Raw genomic sequence first — 22,253 nt, 5'->3', positions numbered from 1 at the left:
GGAATGTATAATACCCTTGAAGATGGGGTATTTTTACAAGCAAAGCTTTGCTTTGGGTCAAAAACACTATGTACACATCTCTGTGCTGGATGGAGGCCCTGAGAAAGGAGGGTACATCATGCTGATGGAGATTTTTTAGTTTTCTAATTAGCAAAATGCAGAGAGAAGAATCTCAGAGATTTGCAGCTCCATGTAGGACGATGAGCTTCTGTCCTAAAATACCCATTTTTCTACCTTTCATTGACGACATAGATATAATTCGCATAAGTAGAAGTTGAAAATGCTTTAATGTAGCAGAAAGTGAGAGACAGTGATGATAACAAAATTTATACTGTGGCATGTTAATCTTAGGCTGTTGTATCGCTTTATAAATATAATTAACAAGGTCTTATAATTACTGTGGAATATATAGGTATTAGGTGACGAGTCTTCCATTTTCAGGCCAACAGCCTTGTATTACACATGTTATTGTATTCAATTTAATTTTTAATGTTTTATGGTAATGCGTAGGTATGTTTATTAATGTATTTATTTTTCAGCTTTATTGAGGTACAGTTGACAAACAAAATTGTAAGATATTTAAAATGCACACTGTGGTGTTTTCATATACATATACATTGTGAAAGGATCCAGTTAGTTAATACATCCCTTACCTCACTTTATTCATTTATTTGTTTGTTTAGTGAGAACATTTAAGTTCTCTTATCTTAGCAAGTTTCAATGATATAATACAGTGCATGTTATTTTAAATATGTGTCAGTCTAGTGTGTGACCCTCATAATCGGAGACTCTCTACAAAAACAAAAATTATAAATTAAAAAAAAGTGGGTGGAATCTTAAAAAAGTGTTTATTTTTGACCACAGTATAAACTGGCTTAGAAAAAAACGAACAAATAGTTTTACTTATGGTTTTCTAGAAGAAGAAAAAAAATTTCTTTTTTAATTTCCTTTAGGAGATCCACACTCTGACACTGGTTAGATTATGTGAGTCTATTAGTAGCCACTCTCAGCTGCCTGAGCTGTTAAGTTCAATGAAAACATCTTGTATATCAGTAGGCACCCTGAATACAGAGTCATGGTCACAGTACTGTAGGGGAACAGGGAAACAAAATATTTGCATGGCATTAAGTGTAGTCTAATAAACATCTTTATTATTACTAGGAATTTATTTTTATTATACCCCTCTTTAAACCCATTATTTTAATTGCATTTGTGGTTTACAGAGGAATAATGAAAAATGGTAGAAATATACTTTGCTAATAACTTGCAAAGGAATTTGATGTGTTCAAAGCGACAAATGCTGAGAAAATTAGAGAAGTAGATGGATACCACTTTTGTTGACTCATCTTTCACCTTATGCATTTTGTAGCTGTTTTGGTCTTTGTGAAACTGTAGAACCCTATTCCTAGTACGATAGTCTTTACATGCTAGATCTTTGTGGCCAGGGAGCATTTCTGGAATGAAAATGTGGACAAGGGGGCAGATGTGGCAAAGGCTGGCTAGGAAATGCATGCCCTTTGCAAGAGTCTTTGGAAAAACAAAAATTATGAGGTTTTTTTTTTTTAAGGATCTTAGAAAATAACTGCCTCTTATAGTTAAGTAGAGTACATAAAAATAGTCTTTCCCTCTGGGTACCTTGTGACAATAAAGTAAAAATTAGCCACTAAGTTAAGATGACTGCCCTATCTGGGAAATATCAGTTGTTTATTTTTTAGAATTTTCTCTCTTGTTATTAGATGTCCTGACAGATAATATTCTCACTTAATTTTGATATTTTTGCCAGGAAAAAGCAAGAGGCACTGCTCTAGCTTGAACTTTCTCATCTTTCTATTAGGCTATAAATCTCCAAAGAAAAGAGAGATGTACTTCCCATAATAGACACTCATTGTCTGATGCCATTCTCAAGCCTGCAAACCCTCCTCTGAATGGGATTAGAGTTCAGTTACACTGCTGAACTTCTTTGAAGACAAATTAAAAAACATATTCTTCAAACTGTGGTGTTATTAAAGGAAAAGGAGTAAATTTTGGAAAGTGATATATAAATGTTTAGGACACAGGTCGTAACCTTGGTGTAATTATTAGGAGCATCTCAAAAGCAGCAAGTGATGATGTGGTAGTTTAGACCGGAACTCTGAAGCAGTGTGCTTATCCCCAGGGGATGGGCAAGACAATCCATGCAGGTAGACCTTCTGCCATAGGAAGAAAACAGGACAACCCTTGTTGCTTTGTATTTTTTAAACGTCATTTCTTACTTTTTGTATGTCATAATGTTCATGATATAATATATTAGAGCATAATAGATTTCTAACTCATAAATAACTATAAATTTACATTTGCATGAGCAAATCCTTTTCACTGTTGGCAATATTGGATCAAAAGCATTTAGAGACAAATTTGTAAAGACAAATAGGTACAAGGGTTCAGGTTTCTCTGTATGTGACTGAACATAAGAATTCAACATTTAGTAGTTTTTTGGCAGGAAGAGCTCTCCCAGCAAATTTTAATTTTATATTTATATGTATGCAAAGGATATATTTTACTGGCTGGTTGGTTACCTTAGTAATTCTTATGTACTCCTTCCTGATGGCCCTTTTTGTTCTTTTACCAGTGCTCAGGGTTCTAGAGCTAAAAAAGGCCTGGGAGCCACAGGTCCACTGGAGCACTTTTATTTTACATATGAATAAACAGACGCCCCTATTGCTAACTGTGGTTCACAAAGAGGTGAGAAGAGAAAGTAAACTATTTAGCAAAGTTCACTTACTTGATTTTAGCAATGCCTATAATAATTTATAGTCAAATTTGTAGAGGTAAGTTAAAGATAATGGTAAAAGTTATATTTGGCAATTTACTGCTGGCTTCCTATGTTTTGTTTCTTAACTTTTGTCATTTTTTTTAATTTGATGAGAAGTCTGACTTGATAAATTGTTAAATCATGCTTGTTATTATAGGCTGAGAGCTAGATCAGCCCTTCTTCATTAAAATCTAAGAAGCTATATTAATTATATGGAAGTGTGTGAAAGATTGAGTTCTACTTATTTAGGCTTGCTTTTAAAACTAGTCTTCTAAATCCCTGCTTTAAAAAAATTACTAGGGGGACTTCCCTGGTGGTGCAGTGGTTGAGAGTCCGCCTGCCGATGCAGGAGACACGGGTTAGTGCCCAGGTCTGGGAAGATCCCACATGCCGCGGAGTGGCTGGGCCCATGAGCCATGGCCACTGAGCCTGCACGTCCAGAGCCTGTGCTCCACAACTGGAGAGGCCACAACAGTGAGAGGCCCGCGTATGGCAAAAAAAAAAAAAAATTACTAGGGCTTGGGGGGATGGGCAAAATAGGTGAAGGGGATTGAGGCACAAACCTCCAGTTATAAAATAAATAAGTCTTAGAGATATAATGTACAGAATAGGGAATATAGTCATTAATATTTTATAACTTTAAACAGTGACAGATGGTAACTAGACTTACTGTGGTGATCATCTCGTAATATATATAAATGTCGAATCACTATATTGTACACCTGAAACTAATGTTACATGTGTCAGTTATATGTCAATAAAGAGAATTAGCTGATGATTCTTCAGAAGTGAAGTCAAATAATTACCTAACTTAACACAATTTAACATTATTTATCAAAGTTAGTGTCCTCTTTAATATATACTGTTAGGAGAGGGCAGACAGACATCAGAAGCAAGAAGAACTACAATACTGCAGCCTGTGGAACAAAAACCACATTCACAGAAAGATAGACAAGATGAAAAGGCAGAGGGCTATGTACCAGATGAAGGAACAAGATAAAACCCCAGAAAAACAACCAAATGAAGTGGAGATAGGCAAACTTCCAGAAAAAGAATTCAGAATAATGATAGTGAAGATGATCCAGGACCTTGGAAAAAGAATGGAGGCAAAGATCGAGAAGATGCAAGAAATGTTTAACAAAGACCTAGAAGAATTAAAGAACAAACAGAGATGAACAATACAATAACTGAAATGAAAACTACACTAGAAGGAATCAATAGCAGAATAACTGAGGCAGAAGAACGGATAAGTGACCTGGAAGACAGAATGGTGGAATTCACTGCTGCGGAACAGAATAAAGAAAAAAGAATGAAAATAAATGAAGACAGCCTAAGAGACCTCTGGGACAACATTAAACGCAACAACATTTGCATTATAGGGGTCCCAGGAGAAGAAGAGACATGGAAAGGACCCAAGAAAGTATTTGAAGAGATTATAGTTGAAAAATTCCCTAACATGGGAAAGGAAATAGCCACCCAGGTCCAGGAAGCACAGAGAGTCCCATACAGGATAAACCCAAGGAGACACACGACGAGACACATAGTAAGCAAATTGGCAAAAATTAAAGACAAAGAAAAATTATTGAAAGCAGTAAGGGAAAAACGACAAATAACATAAAAGGGAACTCCCATAAGGTTAACATTAACAGATGATTTCTCAGCAGAAACTCTACAAGCCAGAAGGGAGTGGCATGATATACTTAAAGTGATGAAAGGGAAGAACCTACAACCAAGATTACTCTACCCAACAAGGATCTCATTCAGATTCGATGGAGAAATCAAAAGCTTTACAGACAAGCAAAAGCTGAGAGAATTCAGCACCACCAAACCAGCTCTACAACAAATGCTGAAGGAACTTCTCCAAGTGGGAAACACAAGAGAAGAAAAGGACCTACAAAAACAAACCCAAAACAGTTAAGAAAATGGTCATAAGAACATACATATCGATAATTACCTTAAACGTGAATGGATTAAATGTTGCAACCAAAAGACTTTGGCTTGCTGAATGGATACAAAAACAAGACCCATATATATGCTGCCTAGAAGAGACCCACTTCAGACCTAGGGACATATACGGACTGGAAGTGAGGGGATGGAAAAAGATATTCCATGCAAATGGAAATCAAAAGAAAGCTGGAGGGGCTTTCCTGGTGGCGCAGTGGTTGAGGGTCCCCCTGCCAATGTGGGGGACACAGGTTCGTGCCCCGGTCCGGGAGGGTCCTGTGTGCTGCAGAGCGGCTGGGCCTGTGAGCCGTGGCCGCTGGGCCTGCGCGTCTGGAGCCTGTGCTCTGCGATGGCAGAGGCCACAGCAGTGAGAGGCCCGTGTACCGCAAAAAAAAAGAAAGCTGGAGTATCAATACTCATATCAGATAAAATAGACTTTAAAATAAAGAATGTTACAAGAGACAAGGAAGGACACTGCATAATGATCAAGGGATCAATCCAAGAAGAAGATATAACAATTATATATGCACCCAACATAGGAGCACCTCAATACATAAGGCAACTGCTAACAGCTATAAAAGAGGAAATTGACAGTAACACAATAATTAAGAGGGGGACTTTAACACCTCACTTACACCAATGGACAGATCATCCAAACAGAAAATTAATAAGGATACAGAAGCTTTAAATGACACAATAGACCAGGTAGATTTAATTGATATTTATAGGACATTCCATCCAAAAACAGCAGATTACACTTTCTTCTCAAGTGCTCATGGAACATTCTCCAGGATAGATCACATCATGGGTCACAAATCAAGCCTCAGTAAATTTAAGAAAATTGAAATCATATCAAGAATTTTTTTTGACCACAATGCTATGAGATTAGAAATGAATTACAGGGAGAAAAACGTAAAAAAAACAAACACATGGAGACTAAACAATACATTATTAACTAACCAAGAGATCACTGAAGAAATCAACGAGGAAATCAAAAAATACCTAGAGACAAATGACAATGAAAACACGACGATCTAAAACCTATGCGATGCAGCAAAAGCAGTTCTAAGAGGGAAGTTTATAGCTTTACAAGCCTACCTCAAGAAACAAGAAACATCTCAAATAAACAATCTAACCTTACATCTAAAGGAACTAGAGAAAGAAGAATAAACAAAATCCAAAGTTAGCAGAAGGAAAGAAATCATAAAGATCGGAGCAGAAATAAATGAAATAGAAACAAAGAAAACAATAGCAAAGATCAATAAAACTAAAATCTGGTTCTTTGAGAAGATAAACAAAATTGATAACCATTAGACTCATCAAGAAAAAGGAGAGGACTCAAATAAAAAAAATTAGAAATGAAAAAGGAAAATTTACAACAGACACCGCAGAAATACAAAGCATGCTAAGAGACTACTACAAGAAACTCTGTGCCAATAAAATGGACAACCTGGAAAAAATGGACAAATTCTTAGAAAGGTATAACCTTCCAAGACTGAACCAGGAAGAAATAGAAAATATGAACAGACCAATTACAAGTAATGAAATTGAAACTGTGATAAAAATCTTCCAACAAACAAAAGTCCAGGACCAGATGGCTTCACAGGTGAATTCTATAAAACATTTAGAGAAGAGCTAACACCCATCCTTCTCAAACTCTTCCAAAAAATTGCAGAGGAAGGAACACTCCCAAACTCATTCTATGAGCCCACCATCACCCTGATACCAAAACCAGAAAAAGATACTACCAAAAAAGAAAATTACAGACCAATATCACTGATGAATATAGATGCAAAAATCCTCAACAAAATACTAGCAAAGAGAATCCAACAACACATTAAAAGGATAAATATATATATATATATATATATATACACACACACACACACACATATATATATACTGTTAGGATTACAGTGAGTCATTGTTTAGAAGCTGCCCAAAGAAGTCTTTAGAAACACTCCTTTTTGTAAACCAGGTTAGTTCATAAGAGATAACATGATTGAGTGAAAGCCAGATACAAATATATAGTTTCACAAAGCAGTGTTCTCACATTACCTACTTTTCTTAATAAAAACCAAAAATTTTAGCCAAAAGTTTGGAGGTATTCTAAGAAACCCTTATGATTGATATTATGAAAACACATTTTCCTTCTGAGCATAAATTTACTTTGCCATCCAGATATATCTTCTTGGAATTTCGATCAGTGAAATTTAGTATATTTAGTTCAATAATGAAATTTTCTTCATCTCACGTGTAATTTTGAATACCTACTGGGTTAGTCAGGCTTTACGCTTAATGCCTTATGCTCCTCTATATAGAAAATATAATTTGGGACTTTGAACAGGTAAAATTCCCCTTCTGGTATGTTTACTAAACTTCTACGGTTTTCACAGTTATAGAATCATTTGTCTTCACATTTTTTGACTTTAGAAAAAACATTTTTGTATATCTCATATTAAGAATTAAGTTTTCGGGTTTACCTGGTGGTGCAGTGGTTAAGAATCTGCCTGCCAGTGCAGGGGACATGGGTTCGAGCCTTGGTCCGGGAAGATCCCACATGCCGTGGAGCAACTAAGCCCGTATGCCACAACTACTGAGCCTGTGCTCTAGAGCCCGCGAGCCACAACTACTGACGCCGGCACACCTAGAGCCCATGCTCTGCAACAAGAGAAGCCACCACAATAAGAAGCCCGTGCACTGCAACGAAGAGTAGCCCCCACTTGCCGCAACTAGAGGAAGCCCGCATGCAGCTACAAAGACCCAACTCAGCCAAAAATTAATTAATTAATTAATTTTTAAAAAGGAATTAAGTTTTCTTGGAGTTATGTTTTCATAGTCATTAGTGGAAATGCAGTTTTTAGTAACCAAACTATTGCTTTCTCTTATAACCAAAGCCATGACTCATTTAGTCATGGAGTGCTCAGAGCTTGCTTAATAGAAGATTTTATCATGAAAACATATAAATCTCCATTGAAATACCATGGTAAGTTTTTTTTGTTCAAAACAATTTGTCCTTATAGAGCACCTGGAGAAAACAGTTCCTGATGGGGCCTAAATTTTGCAACTATATCAAAGACCAGGTATTAAAATTGCTATTATTGAGCTGATCACTGTGCAAAAATTTGCCAGGAATTTAACAAATAACAAGGAAACTACCTGATGAGAAAGAAGTGAGGTCAACTGAAGAACAGTCAGTACCACCACCACCACAATGGCTCAGAAAAATTGCTTTGATTGAAAAGAGAGGGTTTATGTGACTGTTAGGGAGATGTCTTACATTCATCATTCATATGTTCATTCCTTCTGTTGTTTAGTGAGCACATATTTTAAAATACATACTGTGCTTACCACTTAGCGATAATGATTGCTCTAGTTCCTGTTCCTAGGGGACAGAATGTTTGAAATCCAAGAGTAACAATTAAATAAGAAATTGTCTTCTCTTCTTGGTGGTTCTGTGTTAATATGGGAAAATTCTGCAAGGCATCTGGTCACTCCTTGATTCAGCTGGTGACTCTCAGAGAACTGAGAGTTATCTGTGTAATTAATTGAATTGGATTTGACCCAAACTGTTCAGAAGTCCTAGGGACTTTGGGAAAACCAAGAAGTTATTCAACTTCTAGGATTCAGAATGGATATATAGAAGAATTGTAGAAGCACGTGGAGGAAAAAAATGACAAGGAAAACATTTAGTGATTGACAGTTAAGTCAGTGAGACAGGCAGTAAATTGTACTAAGTTTAATGAAAAAGACTGAATTACTCTGTATTGAGACTTAAAGATAATTTCTAAGGGTAACAATAATGTACATCCTATATCCTATAGATTTCCATCCTTGTAAAGGATGAGCAAAACAATGTGTTGATCTTTCTTTCTTTATGATCATTGAGACTGCCATCATCATTCTTCTAATTAGGGCAGTTTTCCTAATCTTAGGAAAAGATTTTTTCCTAAGATTTTACCTAATCTTTCCTAATCTTCCTAGCAGGAAGTGGACAACTATTCTTTTTTTTTTTTAAAACATCTTTATTGGAGTATAATTGCTTTACAGTGTTGTGTTAGTTTCTGCAGCACTATTTACAGTAGCCAGGACATGGAAGCAACCTAAGTGTCCATCGACAGATGAATGGATAAAGAAGATGTGGCACATATATACAATGGACTATTACTCGGCCATAAAAAGAAATGAAATTGAGTTATTTGTAGTGAGGTGGATGGACCTATAGTCTGTCATACAGAGTGAAGTAAGTCAGAAAGAGAAAAACAAATACTGTATGCTAACACATATATGTGGAATCTAAAAAAAAAAGTTCTGAAGAACCTAGGGGCAGGACAGGAATAAAGACGCAGACCTACTGGAGAATGGACTTGAGGACCCGGTAAGGGGGAGGGGTAAGCTGGGACAAAGTGAGATAGTGGCATGTACATATATACACTACCAAACGTAAAATAGGTATCTAGCGGGAAGCAGCCGCATAGCACAGGGAGGTCAGCTCAGTGCTTTGTGACCACCTTGAGGGGTGGGATAGGGAGGGTGGGAGGGAGGGAGATGCAAGAGGGAAGAGATATGGGGGTATGTGTATATGTATAGCTGATTCACGTTGTTATAAAGCAGAAACTAACACACCATTGTAAAGCAATTATACTCCAATGAAGATGTTAAAAAAAAACACACTTCACTCAGTTAAATTGCTTTACTATAAAAAAAGAAAAATATACTAAAGCAAAATATGTTTTTCCCCATCACATTAAGACAGAATAGCTTTCATTAATAAAAAGAAAGTCAAACAAACCAAAAAAAATTGAAATCCATATTTGATATCTAAACTAAAATACTTACAGACCCATGTAAAGAAATGACCTTTATTTTCTTTAGAACAAAGTTGTATGTGTATCCACATTTGTGTATATGTCTATTCTATAATACACATTTTAGAAAACCAGAAGAGGGGCATGGAGTTGGTAAGTTTAGTCCAAAATGCCTAGATGATCCTTTAAATCCAGGTTATATCTTTTATTTCTTTATAAATATTCTATGGTTCAGCAGCATCAAGAGAAAGAAAATTAAATTTAAGGAGGAGAGGGCATTGTATATTCAAGTTCTATAGAGCAGAATAGGGCCAACTTCTGGAAACTGTTGGAATAAGGACATAAGCAAGGTAAGGAGGCTCCTGGTAAAACAGTGCTGACCTTCAGACCCACCTGATTTCTAGGTAGGAACCTTGAGGGGAAGAGGAACACTTTGTTTGACTTAGTGTTTCCAGCCCTAGCTAAGTGCCTACCATACAGTATGGACAAAAAATGGATAGTGGATAAATGATGGGACGGACATCAGCAGAGATCATAGGTGACATAGACAGCCTGGTTCAATGAAAAGAGCCTGTGATCTGAATGAAGCTAGGCAGGCCTGGCTTTGAATTCTAGCTCTGATGCCCTCTTTCCTGTGTAACCTGACAACTGTTATTTTACCTACTGAGAGTATGGTTTCTCTGTTGTAAAATGGGGTTATTTGCTATTGGGATTTCAGGGAGCCAATACCAGTCTTTCACCCATGAGTTCTGAACGGGCTGTAAGAATGATGGCAATTGAAATGTCAGCTTAAAAGGCATCTGATAAAGGCAGCTGGAGATATGGTTTAACTCTGTGACCAAATGGTTTTGCTAATAGTCTTGTCCTAAATCAATGGAAATATGAGGAGTAAGAATACAACTCCCCTCAACACCTACCCCTCAGGGCTTTATGATTTCATTTAGGTAGGCCATCAGTAAGTCTTAGCTTTCACTCTTCTCTCTCCATCAGAGTTTCAATATTTTGTAAATCAGTTGCAATGAGTATAAAGCCTGGTATGGGGTTAGGGGGCACATAGGGAGGGAATCCAGGACAGAGAAACCCTAGATTTTTAACAAGTAAGAGACCCATGCACAGGTTTCTTGAATGTGCTAGACTAAGAGTAATGCTTATAATAACCAATACATTTAAAAAATATTTCCTAATTTAAAAATAAAACTAATAACTTTTTAGTAAGTTATCTTAACATTACAGATATTTTGATTTGGTTAAGAGTCTTGAATCAAATGAATAATGTGAAAATTAATTCATAAATCTTAGATATCAGAAAGTGAAAAGAATTTGTGAGTTGTTGGATAACACTTCTATTTATATACATTAGCTTTTCCTGGATCACTTGACTGCCAGTATTTCATCTTAAGAGTGGCAATTAAGAATGGGAAAACATCCCCCATCCCACCCTTCCCCAGGTTTAGAATCCACTAAAACTTGTGGGATGAACATTTTACCCAAATATAGACCTTTTTGTGATTAAGTTAATTTACTCTTTTCAAACTGTGACATCCTGTTTATAAGAAAGAAGACTTATAAAAAGTCATCTTAAGCATGAACTAACTTCTAAAATCAACATTTTGGTGAACTTATGTGTTAAGTGAGTCACAACTATTTGGATGAGGATTTTCTGGTTTTGAAAGAGAAAGTACTTGGGAAAAAATGTCATTCTGGTTTCATTGAAATGGAAACATTTTAAAAATGGAATTTGCTAGTGAGCCTATCATATAACAAATTTCCACACACATTTCTTAAGTCACTTTGTGAATTTGTAGAGCTGCATCCCCCATGGGCCAAGTCTTAACCATCACAGTATGCATTTAGCCTTTGTAATCCTCCCCAGAAATTACATTTTAATAAATGCTGCACAAGGTAAAAATTTTTACAATATTTTGAGGGTAATGTTATTGACTTTATAAACTGAATCTTGAAAATTATTCTTTGTCCCAAAAGAAAGCTGAACTTGTATCTGTTCATATTATTTGCCTGATAAAAAAAGGTTCTCTTTTTACTCTGACCCTTTAGTAATTTGAAAATGTCATTGTGGGCAACTCACAGTCTAATTTATAATTAGAGAGTAATGTTACATTCAAAATTTTATATTTGATTTTTAATGTGTATTTGCTGTTTCTTAGCTGTTCTTCTGAAGGTACAGGTTAAATTTTGTGAATTGAGTACGTCCGTCACCCCTGTTTAAGCAGCCCTAGTCTCTGTGCTGTTGATCCTAAAATCTTTATCTCCTGCTCTGCCCTATTAAGTGTTAGATTACTATTTAAGGATCCTGCTGGCTATCTTGCCTGTTGGTACCTCAAGCACTTCAAATTTATTATGTCCCAGTTTGAATGACTTTTCCTTTTATTGTCACTGTTCCTTCCCCTGTGTTTCCTGTTCAGTTGCTGGTACCATCTCCCAATGAGGGTCTGTGGTCTCTGGTCATCCTATACCCCTTCCTTTCACTTATCACACCAACTATCTAGTTGTCAGTCCCTGACAATTCTGCCTCAAAAGTCTCTTCTTTCCATCCCAGTCTAACTCAGGCACAATCATTGCTTAGCTAGTTCAGAACAAAGTTTCTCATGGGGCTTCTCTGTCAGTCCTCCTCTCTCGGCCACCAGATCTTTCTGTGCATATCGTCAAACACGAATCTGCCTATAAACTTTTACCTACTCCCCCTTACTTTAGGAGCAAGTCTTTACAACCTGCTACAACTTATTTTTTCTAGATTCCCCTCTTCTACCTGTCTGCTCCCTTGACCCCCTTCCAAATGTAGCTTTAGTCAATACTAACAGTCCTTTGAATATATCAAATATTTTCACACTGAACTTTTCTGTTTTGATCCTCATTATTTAAGATTCACCTTCTGTCTTCTCATTTTCACCCTTCCAGAAGTAAAAATCATTTCTTCTGTGTCCTCTCATAGTACTTTTTATTCACTTTCCCTATCACTTTTCCCTATACCCCATTGTGGTTAATTGTCTATGTGAGGCTTTCTCAGGCTAAATTATGAATTTCTCAAGAGAGAGACATGCTTTCTTCTATTGTGAAAAAAACTCACAACTGTTTCAGTGTTTGAAACTTAATTTAAGTGCCCTATAAATATGTGCTAAAGTTGGGATGTATTGAAATGTATTCAGATTCTCATAGGTGCAGTTACTATACCACATGAATGGAGAAGTAACATAGATTAAAGCAAAAGAACTCCTTTGCCAATTTTTTCTTGAGAGCTAGGGATTTAAATTTGTGACAAACATGGGACTTCCTCTGAAAAGTCAGCGAATAATGAATGGCAGTATCACCTGCAAGTTACTGTTTATTCAAAGTAGACCCACCAAGGCATTGTCTCTGGCATTTGTTATCAATCCATTGTATTGATATTTTAAAATAAGAACTACTTTCTGTCCGAGTTGACTTCGAATTGATTGGTTTGCATGTATTGATTGGTTAGCATGAATTGATAGGCAATAGGATAAAGATACAAAGTTAAATGCATACCAAAAAAAGTGTCATCTCTGTTTCCCATTTGTTGCAATAGAGGTGGAAAGAGAAACTAATACGCATGGAATAATTAAGTGCTACACTAGTTGAGATCAATTATAATAAACAAAAAAGAAACACGGGACAAGGAAAAATTGTTACTATCTGGAGAAGTAATGAAAGGTCTTATTAAGAACTTCCTAATACCTGAAACTAATAAAATATTGTAAATCAACTGTACTTCAATTTAAAAAATTGAAAAATAGATAAGGATTAATTAAGTGAAAACAAGGAATTCCATATGAACAAAATAACATGGATCAACTGACAAGACGATTTCTGTGTTTAGAAAGCCAAAATTTAGTTGATAATTTTAGCAGGAATCTATATTATTTACTTTTATGAACATGAAGTTATTTTGTCCTACTTTGTTTTTCTCTCACAGGTGGATCAGATATTGAATATCTAGACTTCTATAAGCCTGTCGTATGGTTTTGGATCCTTGTAGGGCTTGCTTACTTTGCTGCTGTCCTGAGCATGATTGGAGACTGGCTCCGAGTGATATCAAAAAAGACAAAAGAAGAGGTAAGAAACAAGAAGTGTGCAAAAACAATGTTATTTAGCTAGTTCAGTAAGGTTATTTTTAAACTTTTTTTTAACATTTATTTTTTTAAATATTTAAACATTACTTAAAAATTTTAATGTTTATGTTTGGTGTAAATTTGCTGTATGAGGCTATCAGTCACATGAGGTATAATTTATTGATTTAACCAAAGCTTACTAAGTATCTCTACATGCCAGATGATATCTTGCTGCTGAGGGTAATTTGTAATGAAAAAAGATGCAATTAAAAACATTTTCTTTATTATTTTTTTTCTTTTATTTCTTTATTTCCTCAAGAACACAGAGTAAATTTTATTCCATAAAGAGACAATAGGAAATATTTGTGTCAAGATACCAGTAGCATGAAAAAGCGAATGTATTATATAATATTGAATTTTTATCGTATTCACTTATTTCCCTTTTTCTTAGGGAAAAAGTGTGTGCAAGTGCACAAGTATACACACGCATGTATTCCCCAAAGCTAGTTTGCATTATGACCAATTTCCTTGTGTACTGACTTCGGCTGTTCAAAAAGATATCTTGTTATCTATTTTGTGCAACTGTATGTACAGAAATGACCATTAGAATTTTGACTCATGAAATTTTGGAAAGTTTGAAATTTAAATCTGGATTTTGAAATTTTTTATAGTTTAGAAATTAACTTTTGATTTTATATTGAAGGGTCCAGAAGTACTTTTAGTTTGAGTGTGACAAAGTAGTGTTTTATTATGATTTCTGTGTTTCTTGCTTCTGGGTCTTAGCCAACTTTACTAATTTTTTTCAGAGCACAGCATATCTGTAAGACCTGCAACTATAGTACCCACTGTCTTCCTTTAATTATCCCTCCATTTCATTATCTGGCATTCATACACCAAGAGACATCAGTGTCAAAATCTTTGATTGATACAACAAGCATGATTCTTCAAACATACACCCAAAAGAAATAGAATAAGATAGGAAATGATAAAATTAATTTCTCTCTACAGACAAATATTTTCTTTGAAACACATCAAGCCATATAATTTCTTATTAATACCCAAGATGCCTATGGTAATTAGGAGGGTAAGTTATCCAACATTTCTCTTCATGAATACCCTATTTCTCAACACTAATTCGTATATTCAGTTTGTGTATATCAATCTATATCTTAGTTATGCCATAAAACCAAAAACATTATTATAAACAAATCAACAAGACAATATGCTTGACATTCTAGTTTAAATCATGTGAAGAGTACTGCTTTGAATAGGACTTCAACTGATTTGCCCGTCTTAGTTACGCTCATTGTGTGTGTGTGTGTGTGTGTGTGTGTGTGTGTGTGAGAGAGAGAGAGAGACAGAGACAGAGACAGAGACAGAGACACAGGGAGAGAACGAGGTAGGGAGGGAGAGAATTATGGTTATTTTAACTTCAGTGTACTTTTAAGGGTCTTGAGATGCTAAGGGGAACAAAGGAAATTGTAACTAGGAAATATTCTGGATAACATAGCTCAAAAGGGAACTTCTCAAACTTCCAGCCGTAAACTGGCATTGAAATGCATTTTAAAAACACACACAGACCATTTTTTTTTAAGTAAAATAGAATTGAACAGAGCACATCGCCGTTAGTTTAAAAAGTGTCGTTTTGTGGAAATATACGTATATTTCCACCCACATATATACAATAAATATATATTATATACATATGTGCATATATATATCTACTAATATTATTATGGATCACAGTCCAAAAGTTGGAAAGTGACCAAGGCATATATAGAACAGGGGGAAATTTTATCTCTATGCCATTGATATATTTGATTAAAGTTTAAAAACTTGTATTGTTAAAAACCAGTGCTTTTTTGATAGGATTAGCTCGTACAAAGCACTAGCACATTTTTTCCAGAGTAGTGAGATAATATCTGTCTGCTTGGACTGCCATAACAAAATACCACACACTGGGTGACTTAAACAACAGGAATTTATTTTCTCACAATTCAGGAAGCTGGAAGTACCAGATTAAGGCGCTGGTTTCTGATGAGGTCTCTCTCTTTGGCTTGTAGGTGGTGCCTTCTTGCTGTGTCTTCACAGGGCCTTTTATCTCTGCACATGTGCCTGGAGAGGGGGGCTGCTCTAGGCCCTTCCTCTCACAGGGACACCAGTCCTGTTGGATTAGGGCTTGACCCTTATGACCTCATTTAACCTTAATTATCTCCTTAAAGGCTCTATCTCCAAATAACGTCATAATGGGGATTAGGGCCTCAACATATGACTTGCTGGAGGAACCAATTCAGGCTATAAAAGAATCCTTTCAGAAATTTAAATTTCTACATTAACTGGCTTATTTAATATGAAAAGCAAGTTTGTTTGCCTAGTTATGAGTGATCTTCATGATTCTTAGCCAAATATGAGATGTATCACTGTGTTTTCAACACTGAAAACTAGAAAGCTATTCTTTTCCTAACATAAGTCTTTCAGCTTCTCCCTAGCCCTTTTTTTTTTTTAACATCTTTATCGGACTATAATTGCTTTAAAAAGGTGTGTTAGTTTCTGCTGTATAACAAAGTGAATCAGCTACATGTATACATATATCCCCATATACCCTTCCTCTTGCATCTCACTCCCTCCCTCCCTATCCCATCCCTCTAGGTGGTCACAAAGCACCGAGCTGATCTCCCTGTGCTATGTGGCTGCTTCCCACTAGCTATCTATTTTACATTTGGTAGTGTATATAAGTCCATGCCACTATCTCACTTCTTCCTAGCTTACCCTTCCCCCTCCCCGTGTCCTCAAGTCCATTCTCTATGTCTGCATCTTTATTCCTGTCCTGCCCCTAGGTTCTACAGAACCATTTTTTTTTATACATTCCATATGTACATGTTAGAATATGGCATTTATTTTTCTCTTTCTGACTTAACTTCACTCTGTATGACAGACTCTAGGTTCATTCACCTCATTACAAATAGCTCAATTTCATTTCTTTTATGGCTGAGTAATATTCCGTTGTATATATGTGCCACATTTTCTTTATCCACTCATCTGTCGATGGACACTTAGGTTGCTTCCATGTCCTGGCTATTGTAAATAGAGCTGCAGTAAACATTGCGATACATGACTCTTTTTGAATTATGGTTTTCTCAGGGTATATGCACAGTAGTGGAATTGCTGGGTCATATGGTAGTTCTATTTGTAGTTCTTTAAGGAAACTCCATACTGTTCTCCATAGTGGCTGTATCAGTTTACATTCCCACCAACAGTGCAAGAGGGTTTCTTTTTCTCCACACCCTCTCCAGCATTTATTGTTTGTAGATTTTTTGATGATGGCCATTCTGACCGGTGTGAGATGATATCTCATTGTAGTTTTGATTTGCATTTCTCTAATGATTAGTGATGTTGAGCATCCTTTCATGTGTTTGTTAGCAATCTGTATATCTTCTTTGGAGAAATGTCTATTTAGGTCTTCTGCCCATTTTTGGATTGGGTTGTTTGTTTTTTTGATATTAAGCTGCATGAGCTGCTTGTGAATTTTGGAGATTAATCCCTTGTCAGTTGCTTCATTTGCAAATATTTTCTCCCATTCTGAGGGTTGTCTTTTCGTCTTGCTTATGGTTTCCTTTGCTTTGCAAAAGCTTTGAAGTTTCATTAGGTCCCATTTGTTTATTTTTGTTTTTATTTCCATTTCTGTAGGAGGTGGGTCAAAAAGGATCTTGCTATGATTTATGTCATGGAGTGTTCTGCCTATGTTTTCCTCTAAGAGTTTTATAGTGTATGGCCTTACATTTAGGTCTTTAATCCATTTTGAGTTTATTTTTGTTCTAATTGCATTCTTTTATATGTAGCTGTCTACTTTTCCCAGCTCCACTTATTGAAGAGGCTGTCTTTTCTCCACTGTATATTCTTGCCTCCTTTGTCAAAGATAAGGTGACCATATGTGCAAGGGTTTATCTCTGGGCTTTCTATCCTGTTCCATTGATCTATATTTCTGTTTTTGTGCCATTACCATACTGTCCTGATTACTGTAGCTTTGTCATAGAGTCTGAAATCAGGGAGCCTGATTCCTCCAGCTCCATTTTTTTTCTCGAGATTGCTTTGGTTATTCGGGGTCTTTTGCGTTTCCATACAAACTGAAATATTTTGTTCTAGTTCTGTGAAAAATGCCATTGGTAGTTTGATAGGGATTGCACTGAATCTGTAGATTGCTTTGGGTGGTACAGTCATTTTCACAATGTCGATTTTTCCAATCCTAGAACATGGTATATCTCTCATCTGTTTGTATCATCTTTAATTTCTTTCATCAGTGTCTTATACTTTTCTGCATACAGGTCTTCTGTCTCCTTAGGTGGGTTTATTCCTAGGTATTTTATTCTTTTAGTTGCAATGGTAAATGGGAGTGTTTCCTTATTTTCTCTTTCCGATTTTTCATCATTAGTGCTAGGAATGCAAGAGATTTCTGTGCATTAATTTTGTATCCTGCTACTTTACCAAATTCATTGATTAGCTCTAGTAGTTTCCTGGTAGCATCTTTAGGATTCTCCCTGTATAGAATCATGTTATCTGCAAACAGTGACAGTTTTACTTCTTCTTTTCCAATTTGTATTCATTTTATTCCTTTTTCTTCTCTGATTGCTGTTGCTAAAACTTCCAAAACTATGTTGAATAATAGTGGTGAGAGTGGACACCCTTGTCTTGTTCCTGATCCTAGAGGAAGTGGTTTCAGTTTTTCACCATTGAGAACAATGTTGGCTGTGGGTTTGTCATATATGGCCTTTATTATGTTGAGGTAAGTTCCCTCTTTGCCTACTTTCTGGAGGGTTTTTATCATAAATGGGTGTTGAATTTTGTCAAAAGCTTTTCCTGCATCTAGTGAGATGATCATAAGGTTTTTCTCCTTCATTTGTTACTATTATCACATTGTTTGATTTGCATATATTTATGAATCCTTGCATTCCTGGAATAAACCACAGTTGATCATGGTGTATGAGCCTTTTAATGTGCTGTTGGATTCTGTTTGCTAGTATTTTGTTGAGGATTTTTGCATCTATGTTCATCAGTGATATTGGCCTGTATTTTTCTTTCTTTGTGACATCTTTGTCTGGTTTTGGTGTCAGGGTGATGGTGGCCTCATAGAATGAATTTGGGAGTGTTCCTCCGTCTGCTATATTTTGCAAGAGTTTGAGAAGGACAGGTGTTAGGTCTTCTCTAAATGTTTGATAGAATTCACCTGTGAAGCCATCTGGTCCTGGGCTTTTCTTTGTTGAAAGATTTTTAATCACAGTCTCAATTTCAGTGGTTGTGATTGGTCAATTTATATTTTCTATTTCTTCCTGGTTCAGTCTTGGAAGGTTGTGCTTTTCTAAAAATTTGTCCATTTCTTCCAGGTTGTCCATTTTATTGGCATATAGTTGCTTGTAGTAATCTCTCATGATCCTTTGTATTTCTGCAGTGTCAGTTGTTACTTTTTCATTTCTAATTCTATTGATTTGAGTCTTCTCCCTTTTTTTCTTGATGAGTCTGGCTAATGGTTTATCAATTTTGTTTATCTTCTCAAAGAACCAGCTTTTAGTTTTATTAACCTTTGCTATTGTTTCCTGCATTTCTTTTTCATTTATTTCTGATCTGATCTTTATGATTTCTTACCTTCTGCTAACTTTGAGGTTTTTTTATTCTTCTTTCTCTAATTGCTTTAGGTATATGGTTAGGTGGTTTATTTGAGTTGTTTCTTGTTTCTTGAGGTAGGATTGTATTGCTGTAGACTTCCCTCTTAGAACTGCTTTTGTTGCGTCCCATAGGTTTTGTGTTGTCGTGTTTTCATTGTCATTTGTTTCTAGGTATTTTTTGATTTCCTCGTTGATTTCTTCAGTGGTCTCTTGTTTATTAAGTAGTATATTGTTTTGCCTCCATGTGTTTGTATTTTTTACAGATTTTTCCTGTAATTGATATCTAGTCTCAATAGCTTTGTGGTCGGAAAAGATACTTGATACGATTTAAATTTCCTTTAATTTACCAAGGCTTGATTTGTGACCCAAGATATGATCTATCCTAGAGAATTTTCCCTGAGTACTTGAGAAGAAAGTGTATTCTTTTGTTTTTGGATGGAATGCCCTATAAATATCAATTAAGTCCATCTTGTTTAATGTATCATGTAAAGCTTGTGTTTCCTTATTTATTTTCATTTTGGATGAACTGTCCATTGGTGAAAGTGGGGTGTTAAAATCCCCTACTATGATTGTGTTACTGTTGATTTCCCCTTTTAGGGCTGTTAGCATTTGCCTTATGTATTGAGGTGCCCCTATGTTGTGTGCATAAATATTTACAATTGTTATATCTTCTTGGATTGATCCCTTGATCATTATGTAGTGTCCTTCTTTGTCTCTTGTAACAATCTTTGTTTTGTAGACAAAGTCTATTTTGTCTCGTATGAGAATTGCTACTCCCGACTTCTTTTGATTTCCATTTGCATGGAATATCTTTTTCCATCCCCTCACTTCCAGTCTGTACGTGTCCCTAGGTCTGAATTGGGTCTCTTGTAGACAGCATATATGCGTGTCTTGTTTTCGTATCCATTCATCTGGTCTTTGTCTTTTGGGTGGAGCGTTTAATCCATTTCCTTTTAAGGTAATTATCGATATGTATGTTCCTATTACCATTTTCTTAATTGTTTTGAGTTTGTTCTTGTAGGTGTTTTCCTTCTCTCGTGTTTCCTGCCTAGAGAGGTTCCTTTAGCATTTGTTGTAAAGCTGGTTTGGTGGTGCTGAATTCTCTTAGCTTTTGCTTGTCTGATAGGTTTTAATCTCTTTGTTGAATCTGAATGAGATCCTTGCTGGGTAGAGTAATCTTGGTTGTAGGTTTTTCCCTTTCATCACTTTAAATATATCTTGCCACTCCCTTTTGGCTTGCAGAGTTTCTGCTGAAAGATCAGCTGTTAACCTTGTGGGGATTCCCTTGTATGTTATTTGTTGTTTTTCCCTTGCCTCTTTTAATATTTTTTCTTTGTATTTACTGTTTGATAGCTTGATTAATATGTGTCTTGGCATGTTTCTCCTTGGATTTATCCTGTATGGGTCTCTCTGTGCTTCCTGGACTTGACTGACCTTTTCCTTTCCTATATTAGAGAAGTTTTCAACTATAATCTCTTCAAGTACTTTCTCAGTCCCTTTCTTTTTCTCTTCTTCTTCTGGGACCCTGTATAATTCGAATGTTGGTGCCTTTAATGTTGTCCAACAGGTCTCTAAGGCTGTCCTCAATTCTTTTCATTTTTTTTTCTTTATTCTGCTCTGCCATAGTTATTTCCACTATTTTATCTTCCAGGTCACTTATCTGTTCTTCTTCCTCAGTTATTCTGCTATTGATTCCTTCTAGAGAATTCTAAATTTCATTTATTGTGTTGTTCATCATTGTTTGTTTGCTCTTTAGTTATTCTAGGTCCTTGTTAAATGTGTCTTGTATTTTTTCCATTCTATTTCCAAGATTTTGGATCATCTTTACTCTCATTACTCTGAATTCTTTTTCAGGTAGACTGCCTATTTCCTCTTCATTTGTTTGATCTGATGGGTTTTTACCTTGCTTCTTCATCTGCTGTGTGTTTCTCTATCTTCTCATTTTGCTTAACTTACTGTGTTTGGGGTCTCCTTTTTGCAGGATGCAGGTTTGTAGTTCCCATTGTTTTTGCTTTCTGCCCCCAGTGCCTAAGGTTGGTTTAGTGGGTTGTGTAGGCTTCCTGGTGGAGGGGACTAGTGCCTGTGTTCTGGTGGATGATGCTGGATCTTGTCTTTCTGGTGGGCAGGACTGCATCCGGTGGTGTGTGTTGGCATGTCTGTGACCTTATTATGATTTTAGGCAGCCTCTCTGCTAATGGATGGGTTGTGTTCCTGTCTTGCTAGTTGTTTGGCATAGGGTGTCCAGTACTGTGGCTTGCTCGTCGTTGAGTGGAGCTGGGTCTTAGCGTTGAGATGGAGATCTCTGGGAGTGCTTTTGCCATTTGATATTACTCAGAGCTGGGAGGTCTGTGGTGGACCAGTGTCCTGAACTCGGCTCTCCCACCTCCGACGCATAGGCCTCATACCTGGCTGGAACACCAAGACCCTGTCAGCCACATGGCTTTCTCTTGTGTGTCGTAGTCCAGAGGAAGATGCTGTGACAGTAGATGTCATTATGGTGTTCCAGTTCCCCTCTGCTGAGTCAAGGGCAGTGAGAAAGGAAAATCCAAAGCATCCATGGTGTCGCTGGCAAAGCCCCCAGGGTCCCCGGGAAAAATACAATGGAATCTAGGTGATAAGGCCTACCTTCTTTTGTGCTTAGTCTAGTTTCACTTGTCTGTAGAAGCCGCGTGCAGAAGTCTTGCACCTAACTTGTTGGATTAGCGTTCCCAGCATAGAAACGCCATGCTGGACACTTTGGTGGCTGTGTCCTCCCTAGCCTTTTGTGTGACATGTACTTTCTGGTGACTGCATCTGGGGAAAGCTCATGTGAGTAAAGGCCCTGAGCAAGTTTATGGGAACCCTCTGGAGCTGCAGCTGCTCCGGACAGTTGAGCCAGTTACAATGGAACTGTCACTTTGAGCAGATGTGTATTTTCTAATTTATAATGCAGTTTAGGGAAATGACAAAATTGGGTCACAAATTCAAC

General features: G+C 36.4%; 1 protein-coding gene across 2 annotated transcripts in view; it reads left to right on the top strand.

The window, feature by feature from the left end:
* The window catches only part of KCNK2 (potassium two pore domain channel subfamily K member 2), a 164,356-nt gene that overhangs the window by 87,777 nt on the left and 54,326 nt on the right, over positions 1-22,253 (top strand). For both annotated transcript variants that reach the window (XM_059994806.1, XM_059994815.1), the window contains exon 6: positions 13,493-13,632. In XM_059994806.1, coding sequence (XP_059850789.1) covers positions 13,493-13,632 — 140 coding nt within the window. The remainder of the gene's footprint in view (positions 1-13,492; positions 13,633-22,253) is intronic.

Source organism: Delphinus delphis, chromosome 1 (assembly GCF_949987515.2).
Source record: "Delphinus delphis chromosome 1, mDelDel1.2, whole genome shotgun sequence".
NCBI lineage: Eukaryota > Metazoa > Chordata > Mammalia > Artiodactyla > Delphinidae > Delphinus > Delphinus delphis.
Note: the sequence above shows the minus strand (reverse complement) of the source record. Positions and strands in the feature narration are given on the sequence as shown.